General features: G+C 38.4%; 1 protein-coding gene and 1 long non-coding RNA gene across 6 annotated transcripts in view; one reads left to right on the plus strand and one right to left on the minus strand.

Moving 5' to 3' along the window:
• LOC105489624 (aquaporin 9) overlaps positions 1-17,649 on the minus strand; it is an 87,890-nt gene that overhangs the window by 40,078 nt on the left and 30,163 nt on the right. The window contains exon 1 of one of the 3 annotated variants that reach the window (XM_024795240.2): positions 8,398-8,799. The exons of 1 other annotated variant lie outside the window; for it this stretch is intronic. In XM_024795240.2, the coding sequence (XP_024651008.1) occupies positions 8,398-8,508 (111 nt within the window). In that variant the 5' untranslated portion in view covers positions 8,509-8,799. Of the gene's footprint in view, positions 1-8,397; positions 8,800-17,649 lie in introns of those variants that run through there. One more of the 3 variants, XM_011754596.3, reaches the window with a different exon arrangement.
• LOC105489617 (uncharacterized) overlaps positions 1-17,649 on the plus strand; it is a 57,542-nt gene that overhangs the window by 20,008 nt on the left and 19,885 nt on the right. For 2 of the 3 annotated variants that reach the window (XR_011606034.1, XR_011606036.1), the window contains exon 3: positions 4,898-4,978. This is a non-coding gene — a long non-coding RNA (uncharacterized lncRNA). Of the gene's footprint in view, positions 1-4,897; positions 4,979-9,111; positions 10,433-17,649 lie in introns of those variants that run through there. The other variant, XR_011606035.1, reaches the window with a different exon arrangement.

Genomic DNA, 17,649 nt, shown 5'->3' on the forward strand with positions numbered 1-17,649 from the left:
CACAATCAAGTTTGGCTCCGGGAGTCTGCAACCCTTAGATCAATGATTCGGAACGGACTTTTCTACTAAGCGCCTTAAACTGTGAGATTTCCCAGGCCAGCCTGGTCCTCTGCATTCATTGCTGACAGGAGGAAGTCTGTAGGAAAATTCTCCCTCAGCTGCTACTGACTCAAAGTCTAAGGATGTCAGAAGAGCCGGCCTCGTTTGTAGGAAGCACGAGGTCTCTCAGTCATTCATGGTCACATGTCCCAGTTTGGGAGAAAGGGTACAGAGCGCTGTTCTTTTGGGAGAGTGCTTTTCAACAGGCACCTGCATCCCCCAGGCTTCTCTTTTCAGTTTGCCACTTCACAGTAATCATTTCTGGCTGGCGATATACCTGGGGAACGCAGCGGAAACAAATGCAAACCTGCTCTGGAAGAACAAATCCACTGCTCAGGCCACGTGGAATTCCCACAGGGAAAAATAAATCTCCCTGAAGAATTTATAATACAGATGTAGAAAACACTAAAGGAAAAGATCCTTTATGAATAAGAGTCAGTAGATAAAATAGGCAGAATGATTCACTCCCCCAAAACTCGAGATGACAGAACAGGTTTAAAATATTATAAATATATTAGGCTTTGGTAAGTTAAGGAAATGAAAGAAATAAGCACACAAGAAAAGAAACTAAAAAAAGAAAAAAAACAAATAAAACATATAGAAATGAAAACATAATGAAACTAAAGACTCAATGAATGTGTTAAACAGAAGATTAGAGAGAACCGAATAGGGAATTGGTGAACTGAAAGATAGATTTGAAACAACTGTACAAAATTCAGCATGGATTAAGAGAATAAGAGAAGAAATATGAAAAAAATGGTTGAGACATAAAAAAATGACAGGGTCAAACATGCATACCAATAGGAGTTCTAAAAGGAGAAAACAGACTGAGGGAAAGACAAGGTAATAAAGATGAAAATTTTCCAGAATTGGTAAAAATCGTAACTCTTTAAATTGAAGATGAAAAATGAGTTAAGCACTAGAAATAAGTTCACCTCGAGTCACATTATGGTGAAATTTCAAAATAAAAAACAAAGTGAAACTCTTATTAGTTACCAGATAAATTCAGATTATTAAGGAACAAAATGAGACTAACAGGCTTGTCAGCAGCAATAACAGAGACATTGGAATGACACCTGAAAAATGCCAAGCAAAAATAGTTATCAACCTAAAATGTATCAGCTAATTTATCATTCAACCTTGAGCATGAAATAGACACATTCGGACAAAGACTGAGAAAGTTCGTCTGTCGCACACCCTTCCTGAAAAATTTTCTAAAGGAAGAACTGCAAGAAGAAGGAGACAGAACACAAGAGAAAGTAGTGGGTGTATGCAGTAATGATTAACAAATAAACCGGTAAATGATAGGAATGCATTTTTATATAAGCAAATAAAAATAAGTATTTATTTTAAAACACCAGTAATAACAGTAATAATGAGGGAAAAACTTATTAGATAACAATGACATGTAAGATGGAGTGGTTGATTGGAATTAGGATTTTTTAAAGTTTTTATGTTGTTCAGAAGAAAAATTGATTTACTTTAAATATATATATATGTAATTTTTTTTTTTTGACACAAAGTCTCGCTTTGTTGCCCAGGCTGGAGTGCTTTGGCACAATCTCCACCTCCCGGGTTCAAGCAATTCTCCTGCCTCAGCCTCCTGAGTAGCTGGGATTACAAGTGTGTACCACCATGTCTGGCCAATTTTTGTGTTTTTGGTAGAGACCAGGTTTCACCATGTTGGCCAGGCTGGTCTTGAACTCCTGACCTCAGGTGATCCACCCGCCTCAGCCTCCCAAAGTGCTGGGATTACAGGCATGAGCCATTGCACACAGCCTAAGGGTAAATACTTTAATAGAAAGGGCACACAGAGGAGAAAAGGCAAGAATAAAGAAAGCTGATCAACTCAATAGGAGGACATAAGGAAGATCAAAGCAGAAATTACTGAAGTGGAAAACAAAGAAACTTCTAACTTCTTTTTAAAAATTGAAAAGAGGATGTCACCTCAGATATAGTAGAGATTTTTTTTTTGTTTTTTTTTGAGTTGGAGTCTCGCTCCATCGCCCAGGCCAGAGTGCAGTGGCGCAATCTCAGCTCACTACAACCTCCGCCTCCCGGGTTCAAGCAATTCTCCTGCCTCAGCCTCCTGAGTAGCTAGGACTACTGGTATATGCCATCATGCCCAGCTAATTTTTGTATTTTTAGTAAAGATGGGGTTTCACCATATTCACCAAGCTGGTCTCGAACTCCTGACCTCCTGATCTGCCCGCCTTGGCTTCCCAAAGTGCTGGGATTACAGGCATGAGCCACTGCTCCTGGCCAGACCTGTAACTTTTAAAGAAATTTTTTCTTGTCATCTGTCCATCCCTCTCTTTTTTCATGCACATGCTGAGTAATCTTCAAGAAATAGATAACCCCCATTTTACACAAAGTGCTCCAGAAAATAGAAAAAAAAGGGAAAATTTTGATTCATTTCATGAGTCTAATATAACCTTGGTAATAAAAGCAAAAAGAGAACAACAACAACAAACAATGTTCTCAACAACAAAAAAATGGTATATGAGGTAGTGCAAATTTGGATAAACAGATCAATGACTCTGAATAGTCTAGATATAGAACCACATATGCGTGTGAACAAGTGTATGATAGGAATGTCATCACAATCAGTGGAGAAAAGATAGACAGTCAAAATTGGTCCTGGGACAATTGTCTATCCTTCCAGACATAGATAATAGACCCCAATCCCACATCATACACCAAATGCATTCTAATTATTTAAAGACACAAATATGAAAAGCAAAATATTAAAAGTCAATAAGAAAACACAAAATGCTTTAATGTATGGATTTAAAATAAATACAAATATCCTATAACAATTAAGAAAAAGTAAAGTATCCCAAAGAGAAATGTGCAGAGGCTTTAATCAGGCAATTTACAAAAGAGGCACCTAAACGTTTAGTAAATATATGAAAAATAATCACTGCACTGGAATTTTGTACAATTACTAGTGAAATTCCATTTTTCTATCTGCCAAATTAGCAAAATATAAAAGTTGGATGATATCAAGGGGGGTTGAGTATGTGCTAAATGGGAACTCATGTCGCTACTGGAAGTACAACTTTGAAATCTCTCTGGAGAGCAATTTTATAATACACATAAAGTTGAGGATGCACATACCCTAGGACCACCAGATCCTCTTCTAGGTATATACTCCAGAGAAACTCTTGAACATGTGTATGGGGAGACACGTACCCAGATGTTCAATGTGGCAGTCTTGGTAATTGTAATCAACAGCAAGAGGGCGATGGATACATAAGCCAGCCATACATGTTCCCAGATTAATAAATTTCAGAAAGTGTCTCTGGAGAAAAGTCTCAAACTGGAGGAGGTGTACAAGCTATGAAGCTATATATGTAAATTTTTAAACATATAAAACTATAATATATATTCTTATAGACAACTGTAGTAAAACTTCAAAAGCATGTATTAGAATGTTAACTGCAGCGTGGTTAAGAGAAACTGGAGAGATTTGATTCTAATCCCAGCTCTACCACACACTTGCTTGTGGTCAAGTCACTTAACCATACTAAGTCCTAATTTCCTCATCTATAAAATGAGAGCAGTATCTTTACCTCATTAGATTTTGTTTAGATTTAGTTTAAGGATCAAAGTGTCTGGGGTATAGAGTATGCTCCATGTTAACCTTCTTTGCCCTCTCTTTTCCTCGTCATCATACTTGACAGGAGAGAGTCTCAGGTCTTTAAACTCTTGCTTCAAGGTAAGGATCTGAGGAGAATCCTCAGTGTTGAGCACTTCTGCACATTCAGATTTAGAACCTCAGACATTCTTAAAGGGACAGAACTCCCAAGTACAGAAGTACCAATCCTTGAAGGATTGAGCATTGAACATAAATCATAATAACAAGAGGCAGGTGAAACTGACTGTAGACATCCTCTGATGTTCTGGTGTGGTGGAAAGAGTTTTGACAAAATTCTGTAAGACTGTGGGTGTCTGTTCTCTCATCTGAAAGATGCAAGGGTCAGGCAACAGAGGCCATCTTATTCCAAAGCTTCTGAGTGAGGGCCCGAGGATGGTGGATACCTGCACGACTTGGACAAACAAACCACCCACAGACAGAATCATCCACGGTACTGCTGACAGCAGGGGCTTCTGATCTATCATCTATTGGCCAACTGACAGCTCTAGTTCTGTGTGACCCTCAGTCCTGGGCACCCCTAGACTTGGAGAGATGGACGGTTTTGTAAAATAACAAGCTAGAAGAACCAAGCATGGAGGAAACAGAGAAAGAACAGGTGGCTGTTGAGCCAGAAAGCAAGAGAGAGAAGTTATGGGATCTCTTGAGGCCCACTTTCCTCTAGGTCCTTTGCTCTGAACAAAAAGAGTGGTCTTGAGGAGAAGCTAGAAAACAGAAATACTAGAGGAAAAACACAGTGCAATGCATGGTCAGTGTGTTTATCAGAGCTGTGAAGACGTCGCTGAGCCACCTCGGAACCCTGGTGTTACCTGAGGTTTGAATGTGTTTGTAGGTGGTGAAGAGATCCCAAGACTCTGCTAGCAGATCTTCTATAAAATGTCCCCAACACGATCACGTCTGTTGTGTAAAATCATCTTTTGACACTGCTATTGCATTTTAGGCTGTAAAATTTGTCAAATTCTCTTGGGCTTTCACATGAAAGGAGTTAATTCTCATCAAATGATGGCATTAGGGAATGACTGGAGTCAAGATAACAAGCCCAGCTCTTTCATTCAAGGGCTGATAAGTCTCTTAATTATGTTACACTTGTCTCTCCATCTGGCAAAATGCAGTTGATCACTCTCCTTTCTCTCTCTTCAGGAAACATATAAACAGAAACAAGAATTTGGATGAGCGAATACTCTGTGCTGCTCGAGGGAAGAGCACAGTGGAAGTCCAAGGGTGAGTGTGTGCCCAGGGCAGGTGAACTGGGCTCTGAGCTGATTCCTGGGATGCATGATTACATCAGCCTGTGCTCAGCTTCTCCACCAATAAAAAGGGCCAGTGATATCTGCCCACCCTTATCTCAGAGCTCTCCTGCCAGTACCTGGACATTCCAAATAATGTATTAGACCAAAATTGTCCTGGATTCTGCCCTGCAAAGTGGATGTCTCCTTTAATTTGGCTTATGAACTTTCTGATTTCACTCTAAATCCTGACCATAGATTCTTTTGTCTCAAACGCTCCCTAAGATAGAATAGACCTACTTCAAGACCTGAACAAACTTTGTTTGTAATAATAATTTTAGCCCTAGAGTACCTATAACCAGCATATGTGATTGAGAATCCTCTCAAAATGGAGTGACAAACTCTGTGACCCCAGCAAGGAGGGACACTTTCTCACCCAGTCCTGGCAGAAGGTAGGAGCAGGAAGAAGGGAACACTGCAGTGTCTGAAATTTCTCACATACAATTGACCATCCCCGTCCTTCCTTCCTCCTTCCTGTACTGCCCACTCCCCTATTTCCTCCATAGTCTGTGTTCCAGGATAGTTTCTTTCTATTTCCTTCAGGGCACTCAAGGTAAAGATCAAGGGTACTACTTTTAGCAGAAGTACTTGCATTTTTTTTTCCATTCTAAGAGATGCCCAAAGTTAGACCTCAAATGTGGAAGCTTGACAGGATGAGAAAATAATTTAGGATCTGTCCGACTGCATAGTATGTTATCTACTCAAAAGTCCAGCCCTGGAAGGCTGTCCTTCCACCTCAGGAGGAAATACGGCTGCTTGCTGCATTGTTCCTTCAGCAATAAGATGAGCTTTGTATCAAAGAATCCTGAAAAGTTTGAAGATAGAGGAGAATATACAGTGTAGTAGGAGTGAGCATAGTTCCTGTGAGAAATGACTAGACATGATTAGAGATTCTGTGAAGTTCAGCCTAAGGAAGAGATCAGCCTTTTGCATTGCAAACTTTCCCCCCACACTAGTAAAGGTGAAAGGCCTACCTATCCCGATGACTAAAAGGCCACATTAGAGCTAGCTTTTTGGCTTATGACTTAATTGGTGTTGGTTTTAATTGTAGTTTATAAAGAATTTTTCATGGACCTTCTTTTCTCTTAATGCTACCAGTAGGCCTTATCAGTCTTTTACACCAACTGTTCCCAATCTTTTGGCACCAGGGACCACCTGTACCAGTCTGTGGCCTATAGGTTGGGGACCCCTAATTTATATCATGGTGTGGATTAGTTTGAGATGCTCCCCATAAGAGCAGTTTTTGAAAGAAGGGAAAAAAATAGCACCAGACTCCCCAGGTCGAGGGAAAAAACCGATCTCACATGTTTAAAGGACTGAGTCCTTCATATCCTCTGCCATCTTTTTAATGTTTCCCTTCCCTTTGCCTTATCAATATACAAAGCTTTTTACTAGAAAATACAAGGCAAAATGCACATTCTCTAATAAAGCAGAAACAATTACTTTGGATAAACTGAGCAAAACCATGTAGATTTCTTGGTTTATAAAAAATTGTGTTTGTGCAGGAACTTTTTGTTTATACATCCCCCCTAGCTCCAACAAAAATGAAGATGATAATCAAGTTTGCAGATTTTATTAGGGTTCACTTTAGAAAATAAACGTATGGTATAAATGGAAATTAAATATTTTGGGAAATGACTGGCTTTATCCAGAAGATATAAGGTTTAATTTTTCAACAGACAATATCAAGATGTTCTTTATTAAACCCCTACCTTGCGTAGTGGGGAAGACACAAGACTAGCTGAGCAGTGAACTGCTGAAAGCAACTTTCACTTACAGCGCAGAAAGCATGAGATTATGAAACAGGTTCTTCTTAAGAAATACAGAAGGTTTTAAACTTTTTGGTTGCAAAAAAAAAAAAAAAAGGATGTGTAGTTCACTTCCTCCTCTGTTTTCTGCAGAGCACTAAGAATTGTAACTGAATTAGCTTCACTTTTCTGACCCACTCGTCACTGTGAGGCTGTAACCAGTCTGTACTGACAACTGCTTTCCTCTTTGGGGCCAGATTGTCGGGTAACATGACAGAGGGGTCTCAGTCTCCCTAAGAAAGATGTTCCAGTAAGCAGTGACTGGGAATCATAAGAATCACTGACTTTTATCTTCTCTCTTTTCCTTCTAACTCCTCTTACTACATTATGACAGTGAGTGTGGTCAGAGCAGCCAACAATGAATGCCAAGGGAAGATGAGGAGTGCAAGAAATTGTCCATAGCTCCCTGAAAATACTTTAACGAATCTGGTCTAATGTGTCTCTCAGAGACCAGAAAACTTACGACTGTCTCTTCACGTTACACTAGTTCAATTTTTTGAGTTCACATTTGTTTCTCAATCTTGGCTTAGCTGATGCATTCCAAGCTTATTCTGCTAAATTATTATGTATTTGCCCAAAGCAAAGAACTTTTAATGCACAGAGTTTATGGGCTATTCTCTATAACTTTAAGGAAAATGAAATTATTTATACCTGGAGTAGGAAATCCTTAAGTAGGATAAAAAAAAAAAAAACCAATTGAAATCAATAGTTGCTACATGATAATACATTTCTATTCACAAATGGTCTGGCTCCAGGTAAAACTTCAGGATACAGAGAATGCTAGAACGTGCAGCAAAATGAAAGCCCAGATCACTTAAGTAAACTTTCCAGTCTCTTGTTAATAGCTGAGTAAATCTCTGGGCAATCCTCAAGAGGTTCTTAGAAGTCATCCCTCGTTTATATCTAGAAGGTTCTTGTAATTGTCTTGTAAATCTCCAAAGATCTTTAGAGATTACTTTGCTTTAAATAGAGACAAAAAATGATACAAAAGTAAGCTGGACTATCGCCTGGCACACTATTTCTACCTAGTGCAATTTTTAATTTCTTAAAAATCAAGTGATCTGACAGCACAATACTTGTCAAGCACTTGTCATACTGGGATGTTTCTTGCCATCCACATACGTATTTTTGCCAACCATATTTATTGACTATTGATGCTTATTCCAGGTGACCGAGTCACCCCAATGCTTAGAGGAAGCAAGCAGGGTACAAATCAATTAATCAATGAAAACATTGTCTAATGACTGACTTTTAAATCACAAAGCCATTTTAGAGTATAAGTAAATACCTGAAATAAAGAAGGCACTTCACACACTCCCTCTCTTCCATTTCCATCAACTTTTGTGGACAAATGCAATGGGTAATTGAAAACTTAATATCACAACCACTAAATAGTCAAACAGCCTTTAGTAACTTGTTGCTTCCTGGAAAAGATGAATCTGATAATTAACTTAAAGAAAACAAACCAAACAAAACTCTCCACTACCAGCCTGGCAGCTAGGGAGGCATTATTGGGTCTGAATCGAGGAAATCAGGAAATACTTACAATCATGATGAACGTGCCCAAGAACTCAGAGAGGGTTTCTTTCGCTAAGCTGCTCTTCAAGACCAGTCTCTGCTTGAAGCTTTTCCCCTTTTCTGCTTTCTCTGGCTGCATCTTGGGGCTTCTCTGAGGACTCCTGTTTCCACCAATGCCTACCTGTTGTGGTCCTCACTTTCACAGCCACATGAAAATGGACGTTTTGACAGTGGCTCACAGATTCCTGGAGATGTCTGGTGAGAGTCTCTGACTGTACAAATGCCGTTCCAATTAGAGGCTGTGGCTTAATCGTCTTCTGGTGGAACTGTCATTCCCTGTTCACTGCTATCTGTTTGAATTTGCGACTTAGAACCTGAAATCCCCCAAATGATCCTTTTTGTGCCTGATAGATTAATCATTACCTTTATTCTCAAGGTACTTTTTTCTCTGTTGGTTTTTTTCAAGAGATGAGAAAAGAGATGTGCTGGTTGTGTTGCCAAACCACAGTGATGGGCCCTGGTCCAGAAAAGATTTGCATGTTACACAATTGCAGGCTTCTGATTTTTTTTTTTTCTCATTCAGAAGTGGGTGGTTGGAGTGTAGTTTGGAATTGTCAAACCAGGTGTAGATATATCCAGTGTAAACATTCTTTTCTGAAAAAGGTTTTTATGCAAAATGAAGAATTTGAAGAAAATACAGATTTATCACCCTAGAAGATTAATCACTCTTGTTTTCTTCCAGTATCATTTCAGTGACTTCATGATACCACTCTGAGGTTAGTAAGAACCACAGAGGCCATCCTAGAGATAGAGAAAAAACATACAGGGAGACCATTGCAAGCTTCACACTGCAAGTCACCTCTTCGGTTATGAAACTGGGCTTCATTTGCTGAAGATACTTTAGGATCCAAGAATCAGAAAGATGGAGGAGTCACCTTTTTGGGTTTCTTCTGAAGAAGTATTCCAGTTTGAAAACAGTCACTCTTCTTCATTTACCATGAAATATTTAGACATAATACATAGGAAATAAACAATAGCAGCTTGAAATTCTTTACTGCATGGAGATGACTGAGCTGGAAAGAGATCAATCAGCATGTATGCCATCCTAATCAAACAAGAAAGTACACCTAACCAAGGCTCCTAGGTTATACCCTTTAAATTTGATAAATTGACATCCTTGCTGGCAACAAACTGTGTTTGGTACTAGCTTCTTGTCCTGTCAAATATTCAAGCCTCGTTTTTCAAAACTGACTTGTCTGAAGAAATAGAATACAGCATTAGTTTCTAAACAACAAGGCGGGCCTAGTTTCTGATTACCATTGTGGACTCATGGAATTAGTACCCACGCTGTGTGGTTCCTTCCAGTCCTCCCACAGGGAAGCCAGCTCTGCATCAGGCCCTCGCCTAGCTTTGCAAAAAGGGGAGGGAGGAGAGGACATGGAGAAAGCAGCTGATGAGAGGCCAAAGGCAGAAGGAGACTTCTGATCTGTAGGTGACATTTAGAATTTAGACTTAAAAAAGTTATCGCTTGCCTGAGGCCACACTACTGCAGAACCAGGACAAAACCTCAGCATTTTGGCTTTAATTCCTGGTGAAGTTATCAGAACTACCATTGTCTGGAAGGGTTACCTATGACCATACCATTACCAAGTCCCAGTGGATGGACCAGAGAAACAGGACTTTCTTACTGTGACTACAGCTAATAACATGCAAGAGTGTTCTTTAGTCTTCCCATTCACTCATCTAACAACTATTTATTGCACACTCAGTACCTGCCAAGCACTGCACTTAGCAAGAGCACATAGGGTTCTTGCCCTTCACAGAGCCTAGAGTCTAGTGAAGCAGACAGATGTAAGTGAAATAATCCCACACACATAAATACAAAATCACAACTGAGATGTATGCTGCAAAGATGGGGGCCATATTTCTATAAGCAAATATAACAAAAGGATTTGACTTTGTCAGAGAGATCTCTGATGGCTTCTCCAAGGAAATCATGTGTGGACTGAGATCAGAAAGAAGCATGGGTTTAAGTATATGAAGTGGGGAAGAAAATGCATGTACAAAGGCCTTGGTGGGTTTGGGGGTAGGGGGTAGGGGACAGCATGATATCTCTCAAAGAATAAGAGAAATTTACTGTGGTTGGCCCCAGAGAGAGTGAAGGAGTACAGCATGCAAAATGAGCCCCGAGGTGTGGGCAAGGGTCAGACCTTACTAGCCTTGTAAGTGGTAGTTAGGGCTAGAAGCTTAAGTCATTGAGGTGGTTTAAGCAGAAATATGACACGATCAGATTAGAGTTGTGAAAAGATCCTCCGAGCTGTGAGGTAGAGAGGGGACTGGAGGGGACTTGGAATGGTCATAGGTAGATCCATTTGGGGGTATTACTGAATTCCAGAACCAGGTGGTAGCTTTGATAATGGAGAAATGGAAAGATCCAAGAGTTCTTTATATCTTCAAATTGGAAGAATTTGGCAGGTTAGATGTGGGAGATGAGGAAAAGAGACTGAGAAAGGTTGGTTCCTGGTTCCTAACTTGCTGGGGAAGGTGCTGCTGAGTCCTGTGAGAGAAAATCCTGGAAGAGGACCAGAAGTGCAGTGGAAGATCGTTAATTCTGCTTGTGCAAAGTTGAGCCTCAGGGGCTTCTGAGTGACGTAAATTAGGAAGTGATATGGGTCCAGATGAAGAAGGAATGTCTGCGTGCTCAGGGTGGTGATAACTGGAGCCTGGAGTAAAGAGGCTCCCTAGGGAGAGAGTTTGAAGAGAGCTAAGAGTTTGATATGGAACATTTCATGCTTAGGTAGAGGAGGATGGAATCTTCATTATTTCTGTTTTTCTACCTTCAATTGACAGTCACACGTCTCACCTCCATCATCACAAACAGCTCATCATCAAACATAGCTTACTCGTATAAAATATTCACTGAACAAAATGTTCCAGCCACCTAACAAAATGTTCAAAAGCGTTCTAAGAGGGTAAGCAATGAATAGTATTCCTCCTTCCACCTAGGAGGGGGCCTTTGTCAAAATACCCTGACTCCAAAGTGCTAACTGGAAGCCTAAGGGAGCTTTTAAATTTCATTCACTCAGAAAATGTTTTCATTGAATATGTACCATGTGTCAGGCATAGCATTAAGCAGTGGGAATTTAAAAATGAAAATAAAAATCTCTATTATTAAGGAATTAATAGTCTAAGTGACAAAGACATCTGAATGAATACACCATAGAGTAGAATAGAGTTGTAAGCAAGATACTGAACCAAAATTTCTGTCACCATAGGGACATCTGAGAGCTAACTCTGCATTTGCCAATATACAGAGGAAAGAATGAGTACGGCGACTGCCATCAACAGTTCTAAAGCTGATGAGCTTTCCTGGATGCACTGCTATACTGATTTTCCAGGGCTGGCGTATGCTGTTCTTTTATTAATAGTTCCCTTGGCTCTGCCCCTTCTTACCTTGTCTTCTCCCCAACATTCTATTCTGTGTTTATCTACTTTTGCCTTGCGTAACCATCTTTGCCTACACTCATGCAATCCCAAGATAGAAGCCTGGTGTTTATAAGCATAACCACCTCACACCCTGACCTCACTTCCCCTACACCTCCTTATTCTAAATTCCAGTCCCTCAAAGCCTTCCTCTCCACCTAGTTATTACCTCATGATTACCCAGGTTAATGATGCACTTCCCAGCATCTCAGGTTCCATTGACCCAGTGACTTTCTTCTACACCCATGTTGCCAAAGCCCAACTCTGGGTATGCCCAACCATCTTTTTTTTTTTTTTTTTTTTCTTTTCCCCCTCAGAATTTCTCTTCCCAGGCTGCTAAATGTTGCTGAAGAAAATCACAAATGTATTGATTGACACTATTGCAGATAATTGTGATGTAGGATCAGCAGTGGCCCCATGTTCTTAGTTAACCTTTTATTTCCAAGTTTCCAGATTTTAGCATGCATTAAAATCAGCTTCCCTCAGAGACTGATTCTGTAGATCTGAGATGGAGCCCAGGAATCTCACAAGCATACTTGATAATTCAGAGCCCATTCTTTGCCCAGCAGCAACCACATACCTCTTCTATGCCCTCCAGCTCACAGTCCCAACCTTCCCACTCAGATGATTACTTTTTTCTCCAAATCCACTGGGAAAGCATAGGTTTCATTGACTGTAAGTCCTTTTATGCTCTTACTCCTAAAAAATTTGCCTTAGTTTTATTTATGTTATCCTCCTTTCCTTTCCTTATTCCTACCGTTTGCCCTATGTTGGTGTTCTGTTCCAGCCCCTCTGGAACCTTGGCCAGTCAACGTTCCATTCACTCTCAGTCTCTTTCCAGCATTGGCTTTCTCCCACCACCCCAGGACCAAAACAAACACAGGTCTCTCTAATACTGAAAAACATTCCTCAAAGTTGTTTCACTCCAAATTACCACTTTATCTATTAATATCTCCTCCACTTTCCTTCTTTTCCACTTACAGAAGAAATAACCTTTTTCCTGTGAGTGTAAAATCATATTACACTGTGAAAAAAATTAGAAGTATTTAAATTAAAATGTTAAAATTTCTTATAATCCCTGTCATCAGAGATAACCATTGTTAACAGGTTGGAATATCTGCAGAATTTGTTTCAATAGGCTGGGCATGTTAACTCACGCCTGTAATCCCAGCACTTCGGGAGGCCAAGACGGGTGGATCATCCAAGGTCAGGCATTTGAGACCAGCCTGGCCAACATGGTGAAACCCCGTCTCTGTTGAAAATACAAACATTAGCTGGGCATGATGGTGCATGCCTGTAATCCCAGCTACTCGGGAGGCTGACACTAGAGAATCGCTTGAACCCAGGAGGTGGAGGTTGTAGTGAGCCAAGATCACGATTGCGCCATTGGACTCCAGTCTGGGTGTCACAGCCAGACTGTCTCAAAAAAAAAAAAAAAAAAAAGTAAAGAAGAAGAGTTTGTTTCAGTAGATCTAATAATATATAAGTATCTATTCTTTTCTTCACCCTAAAAGTAGGGTTATACTACATTTACTATATCAAAAATTTTTTTCCCACTTAAACGTTCATGCTTAGCCTTCTATGCCAATGTAAAATTAATCTTTCTAATGACTGTGTAATATTCCCTTGTACAAATGTGCCATAAATTAAACAAACTTCTCTTAATAGGCAATTGGTTGTTTCCAATTACTGTTCATTAAAACAACTCTGCAATGAACATCCTTGAGTATCTCTATCTCTTAGCATAACTTCCTAGAAGTTGAATAATTAGTCAGAGTATGCACATTTAAAGTGTGTTAAAATATCTGTTTTCTCATTTTCTTTAATATCGGGTAATCGAAATCTACTAAATGTTTTTCCCAATCTAACAGTTAAAAAATATTGTTTTAGTATGTATTCCTTTGTCTAACAGTGAAGTTGAGCATCTTTAATGCATTAGCTATTTTTTATTTTTTATTTTTATGTCCTCTGCCTACTTTTCATCTGTAATTCTTACTTTTTATTACTTTGTTTCAACTCTTTATAAGATATGAATATAAATCTTTTATTTGTTAGATGTGGCATGTCATTTTCCAGTTAGTTATTTATCCTTTAACTTATGATGATTCTATTTGATTGCAATATAGAGGTTTAGAAAATTTTATGTACTCAATTCTGAAACCTTTTTCTGTATAGTTTCTAACTTTGTTATTTGTGCTAAGAAAGACCAGCACTATCCCAAAATGACAAGAATATTAAAATGTGTCCTATATTTTATTCTGGTATTTTTACAGTTTCATTTTTCTATTTAAGTCATTAATTTTTCTAGAATATATTTTGATGTATAAAGTAGGGCTCTAATATTTTCTCAATATTTTGATCTCTTATATATAAAAACTTCCCAGAAGTAAAGTTGCTGTTTTAATACCTCTAGTCTTGCTATATATTTTAATGACTTTCTGGTAGATCTCCCCTCATTATTTTCCAACATATGTTGGCTAGATGAACTTTAGAATCATTTTTTTAAGTTCCATCTCATCCCAACTATAATTCATAAAAAGGCATTCACTTTATGGATAAAGTTATAATATAACTTTCATAACCAAAATATAGTCCATCTGTCCATTTAGTCAAATCTTCTTTATGTCCTTTAAGTTAAGATACATTATTTTCTCTGTTGTGTCTTCTGAATTCTTGTTAAGCTTATTTCTGGGCATTTGGTATATATTTGTATTTATTTTTGACATTAGGTTGAGATCTCTTTTTTTATTCTGTTTTCTAACTGATCATCACAAGCAAAACTCTATTTCTGTGTCTATCTTCTATCTGCCCACTCTAATGAACTTTCTTTATAGTTTAAAATGGGTTTCTAGTTGATATTGTAGTGAACATTGTTAGTTTTCTACTTGGCATCTATTAAAACTTCTTTCTAATAGACCAAGTTTTCATTTAAAATATCTGCCTTTCTTTCTATGCAACTGGGCTTTTGGTGGAAGACTGACTATTCTCATATCTAAGGGTAAACACTGATTAGTCTAAGCCTACAATAATAATTTTCCTCCCCTTGAAACCATGACGGGTTCAGGAAAAATGTGATTTAATTTGGGCCAATGAAATTTGAGAAGATATTAGCTGGGGTTTTGGAAAGAAGGTCCTCATTTCTGTGAAAGCTACAAGAACCCAGTTCTCTGTCATCTACTGGATATGAGCAAGGAAGCTTGTGCCTATTAAAGACAGCCATCCTGAAACCATGGATAGGCAGAGGGCATGAAGAGGAGGGAGGATGACTTGATACAGAATCTAGCAGGGCATGAAAACAGGACATTCTTGCATCACTGTGATATTACTTCTGGATCTACCAAACTTGAGGCCTACTCTACCCCGGGACTTGCAATTATTATATGAGCCAATAATAGTTAATATTTTCAAAGCCAATTTGAATGTGATCTCTGTTAATTTCAACATTAAAAGCCCTAACTGGTTATTAGCTTAGATTTTTGAAGGTAGAATATAATACGAACTATAACAACTCATTTTACCTCTTCTCTTTTAATACTTCTATTTATTTCTTTTTCTTGTTTTATTACATTGGCTGAAGCCATTACAAAAATATTTAATCATAATAATGAAAATTAGCATTTTTCTATTGTTCCTAAATTTAAAGACAGTGCCTCTCTGTGTCATTCAGTAAGTTTCGTATTTCCTATTATCATGCTTAGTTTTTTTGTTAATTACTGAGATTTTTTAAAACAGTAATGAATATTGAATTTTTATCAAATGTCTTGAATATTTAATGAGAAGTTTTCATTTTAAAAACTTTCATTTTTCTTTATGTCATTAGTTAGTTACATTTTAAATGATCTACTGTTGAAACGGGCTTGCATTCCTGAAAAGTCTCCTGCTTGGTTGTGAAATACATACACTGCTAGATTTAGTTTTCTAATACTTATTTTTGATTTTTTTTGCTTGGATATTCATAAGCAAAACTATAAAAGGGTAGTTTGTGTTTTACTTATCAGACTTTGATATCAGACACACTAGCCATGAACAAATGAACTGCATATATTTCCATATTTCTCTACCCTATGGCACAGTTTAAATAACCCAATAATTATCTGTTCCTTAAAAGTTAATGGGTTCTATGTACATGCAAATATGAGTCAACATCCTCTTTGGCAAGTAGATCTTTGAGAATATTTTAATATCTACTATCATTACTGTCATCTATAGGTCTTAGGTACATTTTAGTCATTTGTGGTTTTCTAGAATTTGTTCTACTCAATCTAGAATCTCAGAATTAATAAAATAGATGTAGTGTATAATGTAAAGCATCCTTTTTCATTTCAAATGTAATCTATTTGTGCTTTTCTCTTTTTTCTCCTTGGTCTCGATTGCCAGAAGTGTATCATTTTTATTGTTATTTTTGAAGAACCATGTCTTGATTTTATTTGTCAAAAATAGTTTTGTTTTATTTAAAATTAATTAATATATGATATTCCCTGAATTCCCTTTTCTGTATATTTCTGGTTAGGGTGGACCACAAGAGAGATTCTTTTGCAAGACATGAAGGACAGGTTTGAACAGCAGCCCTGTTGTAGCTCACACATGCCATCACCTATCTGCTTGCTCACCTTTGTGGTGTAAGGCAGCAGGCACACAGCGGGCACACCCAGGCCTTCTCCACCTTCCCCTGGGTCCTCCTTCAGTTTCTCTGGCTTCTACACTAGATGTGTACATGTTCAACATCAACATGAAGTGTTCCAGTTTCTGTAGGACATGCATACCATCAAAGTCAGAGGCAACAGGAACTGACACAGGTTTTGACAGGTGTCAATCTGAGACAGCCAAGTATAAAGAGGTCCCTGGAGAACCTCTGACTGGCCTGCACACTGGGAGGAGTTTACACTGAGGTGGAACCTCGGGAAGTTTGTGCCGTTTGCAGGGAGGAGGATCCTGGCCTCTCCCGTTCCAGGGTGGTAACCTGAGGATTCAATCTGTGATATGGAGGCTTGTTAACAGGAACCTCTTTCCCTTTGCTGAGTTTTTTCCCTTTTGCCCAGTAAATTCCATTTTTTTTTCCTCACCCTTCAAAGTGTCTGTGAGCCTAATCTCTCCTGGCCATGTGACAAGGACCCCGTTTTTAGCTGAGCTAAGGAGAAAGTCCTACAACAAGTGTGTCCTCATGGACTCCAGACTGTGTTGGTAGGTTCCGGATTCTTCTTGTTCCCCTTCAAATTACATCCACCTTCTCTTGACTGCCCGCCCTGTAGACATCAAGCATCAGCATCAGACATAAAAGCAATAGCCTTGTAAGAGACTGCTAAACCATCTCTCACAATTGTGTAAGGTCAATCACTGTAACAGACTCCTTTATACATATACACACACATATATATGTATTTGTATACATATATATATATAAGACATATATGTGAGATCCTGCTTCTGTAATTGAACCCTAAGTTATTTATGTAGGCATTTTCACAGGTATGCAGGCATTTTCACGACAACTTCCTTATGAGCTACATCTTTTATCAAAGTAAATTGTTATTTTTGAGTTACTAAATGCTTTTTTGTTGTATACTATACTTTGCGTGCTGTTAATATTGTCACTCCTACTTTTGTGTTTGTTTGCTGTATCTTTGTCCATCCCTCAATTTTAAATCTGTGGAATAAAAATTAGATCTACATTATATTTTATAGTCAATCTTTTAGAATCACCTATTTAGTTTACTAGCAAAATATCATTTTACAAGAGGCTGATATGTATTTAGCTATGTTCCTGACTTTGAGTGAATCTCTACATAATCTATTTCGT

Source organism: Macaca nemestrina, chromosome 7 (genome assembly GCF_043159975.1).
Source record: "Macaca nemestrina isolate mMacNem1 chromosome 7, mMacNem.hap1, whole genome shotgun sequence".
NCBI lineage: Eukaryota > Metazoa > Chordata > Mammalia > Primates > Cercopithecidae > Macaca > Macaca nemestrina.